The sequence below is a fragment of the Euphorbia lathyris genome, chromosome 6 (assembly GCF_963576675.1).
Source record: "Euphorbia lathyris chromosome 6, ddEupLath1.1, whole genome shotgun sequence".
Taxonomy (NCBI): domain Eukaryota; kingdom Viridiplantae; phylum Streptophyta; class Magnoliopsida; order Malpighiales; family Euphorbiaceae; genus Euphorbia; species Euphorbia lathyris.
Window position 1 is genome coordinate 18,156,706 of NC_088915.1, and position 5,798 is coordinate 18,162,503.

Below are 5,798 nucleotides of genomic sequence, written 5' to 3' on the forward strand. Positions count from 1 at the left end.
CTATCACAATATCATCTTTGAGTCAGATGCAAAGGAAGTGATGCACAATATTTTAATAAAGAAAAGGGACCTTGCAGAATTTGGTATTGTGATTGAGGAAATACGATTTATTCTTAGTAATCACCCTCGTTGTTTGATGGCTTTTGTTCCAAGGTTAACGAATGGTGCGACCCATGTTATGACACGTAACACACGTTTCTATACTAATTCTTTCATTCAGTTTTTTTATCCTGTATTTCTTGAAATCATCCTGATTCAGGATGCTTCTATACTTTGATAATAGTCTATTACCATTAAGAAAAACTATAATTATAATAAAAAAGATAATGAAATAAATTTGATAATTTTTTTTTACAAAATAAATAAATTTGGTAAATTAAAGGGTATGAAAAATAAACTGAGGGAGGAAGCATAGAGTTGAAAATATATAAAATAAAAATAAAATAAAAATAAAAGAAAGTGGGTTTCTCTTTCGGGAGACGACACCCACTGCCACCCTCGTTCATTGGATCTGAGAAATTGAAATCCAAAATCCAAAATCCAAAATTCAATTTTATTTCCATAATTTCTCTCTTCACTTACCCAACAGATCATCTTCACTAATCGCGTGATTCCATTATCCCCTTCGCTTCCTCACGTTTTTCGTATTTCTCCCCTCTATTGCTCCAGGTAACTAGGCCTTCTTCTGCATTCTCATATCTCCAACTTGAAGCACGAAATCATGCAACACTGAATGTTTTTCTCAATCTGGGTTTTGCATATTTTTCGGGATCATGGTAATTTTTTTTGGATTATGATATTGATGTTCTTTTTTACCTTATTGGTTCTGATTTCAGTTTCATTTTTTTGCAATTTGAACAATATTTGAGGAATAGTGTTCTAACCGGCTATGGATTTGTCAAATTTGTGATTAGATGTTTATTATGTCAAAAATGATAAACGGAACTTTTGGAACAATCATTAGACCATCTAATTTCTGTAGTTTTTGATTTTCTTATCAGCAGAACTTGGAATTTTGAAATAAGACCAATGATGCATAATGTTGGTAGGACTAGACTGATATTCTAGGAATTTAGTAGAAGTTCTGGGCTGATTTCCCTATTGTGAGATATAATTTAGTAGACATGACTTTGATTTCCTTTTTGCTTGTTATTTGTTCTTTAATCTAACTAGGTATATGATGGAAATTTTGTTTTCAGGTTCATCAAATGTAATTGACTGCGTTATGTGTGTATTGCCCTACACTATATTGCCAGCAATAGTGAAAATGCAATAGACAGTGGTATTCTTATTCATTGAAGAATGAAGCATACCATGGACTTGTTCTAGGCTGCATGAAATGCATTGGCATATATAACTGTGCTGTTAAGAGGATGAACTTAATTTTGAAGCTTCTGAAATGCTAGATTTGCCATGTGACAAATTCCTAGTTTAACAAGTTACTTGTGTAAACATGGTGTTTGGTAGAATAGCAGATGCATTTTCTGCTGTAAAAAGTAAGTTTTCAGCCTCAAAGACTTCTGCTGGTCCATATATGCCGACTGGGTCATCACTGCCTCCAGGAGAAACCACAGGTCATAGTTATAGTTTTTCCAACCCTCGCTCCAAGAATAATTTGCGACTTTCTGCATCTCTGCAGGATTTATCATCATTTCATCGGCTTGATGTTGAAGATGGTGATCGTAAAATTGGAAATGATAGGAATTCTCATTTCCTGCAGAGACAAAATGGTGGCACAAGTTTCTCAAAAGAGAAAGCATTTTCTGGTGGAACCCCATTAATGTGGAGGAAATGGGTCCGACTAGTTGTCATTCTTTTGTGCCTTCTAGTACTTGGTTTTCTAACTTATCTAGTTTTTACATATATTATTTCTTATTGGTCTCAAGGATCTTCAAAATTCTATGTTGTTCTTGATTGTGGAAGTACTGGAACTCGAGTTCATGTCTATCAAGCAACAATTGATCACAAGAAGGGTGGAAGTCTTCCGATTGTTCTGAAATCACTTACGGAGGGTCTTTCTAGAAAGTCAAGCGGACGTGCATACGATAGAATGGAAACAGAGCCTGGTCTTCATTTGTTAGTACATAATAGGTCTGGCGTAGAAGCTGCTATAAATCCACTTGTACGGTGGGCTGAGAAGCAAATCCCTGAGACTGCACACAAGAGTACTTCTCTTTTCCTTTATGCTACTGCTGGGGTTCGGAGGCTGCCATATACTGATTCAAAATGGCTTCTAGACAATTCTTGGTCCATACTGAAGAAATCACCTTTCTTATGCCGCAAAGCATGGATCAAGGTTATAAGTGGAATGGACGAAGCTTTTTATGGATGGATCGCCCTTAACTATCGAACCGGTGTATTGGGAAATGTTCCCAAGAAAGCAACATTTGGTGCACTCGACATGGGTGGCTCTTCTTTACAGGTAACGTTTGAGACTAAGAATCATGGGCATAACAAGACCGACCTAAACCTTAGAATCGGAGCTGCTAATCATCACCTCACAGCCTATTCTCTTGCAGGCTATGGTTTAAATGATGCGTTTGACAAGTCTGTTGTTCATATTTTGAAGGGGCTTCCGGGTGCAGATCTTGTAAAAAGTGAGAAAATAGAAATTAAGCACCCGTGTTTGCAAACTGGCTATAAGGAACAATATATTTGTTCTCAATGTGCTTCTGACCAACAAAATAGTGTCAGTCCTGTCATTGTAGGGAAAACATCAGGCAACGGAGCCAAGTCAGGAGTTCCTGTGCAGCTTATTGGTTCTCCAAATTGGGAAGAATGTAATGCATTGGCGAAGGTTGCAGTTAATTTTTCTGAGTGGTCTAATCAAAGTGCACCTCTTGATTGTGATTTGCAACCTTGTGCTTTACCTGACATTTTCCCTCGCCCTTATGGCCAGTTCTATGGCATGTCTGGCTTTTTTGTGGTTTATCGATTTTTTAACCTGAGTTCAGAAGCTTCACTTGATGATGTTCTGGAGAAGGGTCGTGAATTCTGTGAAAAGAAATGGGAAGTTGCAAAAAGCAGTGTTCCTCCGCAGCCTTTTATCGAACAATACTGCTTTCGGGCACCTTACGTCGTGTTCTTGCTGCGAGAGGGCTTACACATTACTGATAACCAAATTCTTATTGGCTCTGGAAGTATTACTTGGACCCTTGGGGTTGCTCTTTATGAAGCTGGGAAAGTAATTTCACCTAGATTGAGGCTTCCCAGTTATGAACAACTTCAAACAAAGATAAATCCCATGATTCTTATCGTTGTTTTGGTAACTTCATTGGTATTGCTGATTTTTGCATTATCATGTCCTGGCAATTGGATGTCAAGATATTTCCGAAGACCATATATTCCACTCTTCAGGCGTAACAATGCATCTACTACTTCAGTACTTAATATTCCATCTCCTTTCCGGTTCCAACGTTGGAGTCCTATTAGTTCTGGTAAAGCTTTATTGCCGTATCTTTTCTATAGTACTGAATATTTGACACAAGATCCAATCTATTCATATTAAATAAGCACATTCTCTTTTTAACATATGCAACGAACAACAATGTTCACATGCACCTTAATGACCAAGTGAATTTGGTCATTCGCCGTTAGATATAGGTTTATTAAATCTAAGCCTTAGGATGTTTTGAATCTCCATCTTATGATTCTAATAAGCCTAGATCTAACGGTGAATGACCAAATTCTACGTGGTCATTAAGGTGCATGTGATCAAAACCGATGCAACGAAATGCTTTGTTATATCATCCTTCTTTTACTTAGTTTTTGCCATCATTTATACTTCTGTATGACTTTGAGTTGATTTCCTATCCTCCCTTTCAGGATAAAGGCTCAGTTTGGCCCTTCAACGTGTGTTGTAGAATCAATTTGCTCCAAAATAAAGTTCGAGTATCATTTTAATCCAAAAGTTGATATTTTTGGTCAAATTGGTCTAGAAGTGACACATATCTATCAACATATGTTTTGTGGTTTATATAGGTGTATTAGATTCTGATGCTAACAAATCACGTTGGACTGGCTTAATAAAAAAATGTTGAGTTGAGGACCAACTCGATACCCAATCAATTTGGGGAAAATTGTTTGTGCAAGCTAAGTCGGGGGGCCAAATTAACCCTTTATTGGTCTGTTTTTCATCATGATCTTCTTGTGGATTATTTTTTTTGCCTGGTTCAATATCTAAGGAATATTCTACTTTGAATTCAGGGGATGGAAGAGCAAAGCTGTCACTGAGTCCGACTGTTGCTGGTAGCCAACCAGGACCCTTTGGCTTGGCGCACGGTCTAGGTAGCAGCGGCATGCAGATGATGGAGTCATCCTTATACCCATCAACTAGTGGTGTATCACATAGTTATTCGTCGAGTAGCTTAGGACAGATGATGGATAGCAATAGCATGGGTTCGATCTGGTCTCCCCACAGAAGTCAGATGCGTCTTCAAAGTAGGAGATCACAATCTCGAGAAGACCTTAGTTCTTCATTTGATGTGGTGAAGGGTTAGGGAGTCCTGAGGTTATGGTACGGTCACTTCTTTCTCTTCTATATTATTTTTTTCTGCACAGAAAAACGGACTTGAATCTCTTACAAATGGTGAAAAAAAAGAAAAAAAGAAAAAAAGAAAAAAAGAAAAAAAGAAAAAAAGAAAAAAAGAGAGAATATGGATTTGAAAATTTACTAGTGGTCTTAGTTAAGTTTAGCAATTTAGGCATTCATTCTTTTATAGCTCACGCTTATTTTGGATAAAGTTAATATACTGTATGCTCAATTTATTTTAGAATATTGTGTCACTGCAAGAAATTTTGGAAATATTTGTTGAATGAACTTGGAACTAATTTGCCTCCTATAAAGGCGAGGCAAAAGATTTTTAAAGACGACAAGAACATTGAACAGAGGAAACAAAATTTACTCTCCAATTCGCATTCACATTCCGATCCGTACAATTCAAAAGTGGATAGGGAAATTTAGGCAAAATGCAAAATTTGGCCCTGTACTTGGTTCAATGTGTATATTTAGTCGCCCTGAACTTAAATTTCGTCATAGTTAGTTCCTGCACTGTACTTATCGATATGGTCAGCTTGAAAATGCATGCTTGTTTTATGTTTTGTGGCGTTTGATCTGAATACATTTGCGCAACATGTGTAATAGATGTTCAAAATGCTACAGATTTAAACGTATTGCGGGGGAGAGCTAACGATTAGCTGGTCTCATCCTTGATTTCAGCTGAGTAAAAAGGGCTGGGATTTTCAGGTCTTGTAAATTGCAAAATTTTGCCCCAGTTTAAACAAGCTTTGCTTGATTGTTGCAATCTCAACCCAAGCCATGGTTCACATTTTTATCTGACCCTGAGTCTGCGGTATATCATTTCGGGTAGCTCCGGCTGGAAGACGACTGCTACACAAAGCATCACAAGTTCAGTTCAGCATTCATCACAAACTAGTTATAACTTTACAGGCATTTTATTTTTTATTTTTAGTTAGAAAAATGATTAGAGAAGCCCTATTAAAAACTTGGATTCAATGTGATGATAGTATCAGTCCACTATACACGACTTAGTTTTTGTTAAAATGCATTGTGTTAATTACTTTTTTTTTTATTTTTTTTTATTTTTATATTCATCATCTTTTCTCTACTCATTGTTTTTTTGGGCTGAATACATCATTTGCCTTTTGAACTTGTCTAAAAAGTTTGACTGGCCTCTTGAACTTTCAAAGTGTCTCGATAGCCCCCTGAACTTGCATAAAATGTTCAGTTAGCTCCCTGAACTTACGTCAAATGTAATTAGTTAATCACTCGATTGCAA

The 5,798-nt window shown here is 36.8% G+C and overlaps 1 protein-coding gene across 4 annotated transcripts; it reads left to right on the forward strand.

The window, feature by feature from the left end:
- Positions 1 to 454: 454 nt before the first annotated feature.
- LOC136232378 (probable apyrase 7) lies at positions 455 to 5,563 on the forward strand. Of its 4 annotated transcripts, none has more exons than XR_010690478.1 (4): positions 455 to 776; positions 1,200 to 3,437; positions 3,826 to 4,124; positions 4,207 to 4,345. XR_010690478.1 is itself a non-coding variant. In XM_066021497.1 (4 exons), exons 2-3 carry the CDS (start codon positions 1,454 to 1,456, stop codon positions 4,497 to 4,499), a joined length of 2,277 nt encoding a protein of 758 aa, XP_065877569.1. In that variant the 5' UTR covers positions 456 to 776; positions 1,200 to 1,453; the 3' UTR covers positions 4,500 to 4,516; positions 5,219 to 5,563. The 4 variants fall into 4 exon arrangements, 3 of the variants coding, with proteins under 3 accessions (XP_065877569.1, XP_065877567.1, XP_065877568.1); XM_066021497.1 differs by lacking the exon at positions 3,826 to 4,124 and adding an exon at positions 5,219 to 5,563 and having other exon boundaries at positions 456 to 776; positions 4,207 to 4,516; XM_066021495.1 differs by lacking the exon at positions 3,826 to 4,124 and adding an exon at positions 5,162 to 5,563 and having other exon boundaries at positions 457 to 776; positions 4,207 to 4,516.
- The last annotated feature ends 235 nt before the right edge of the window (positions 5,564 to 5,798 follow it).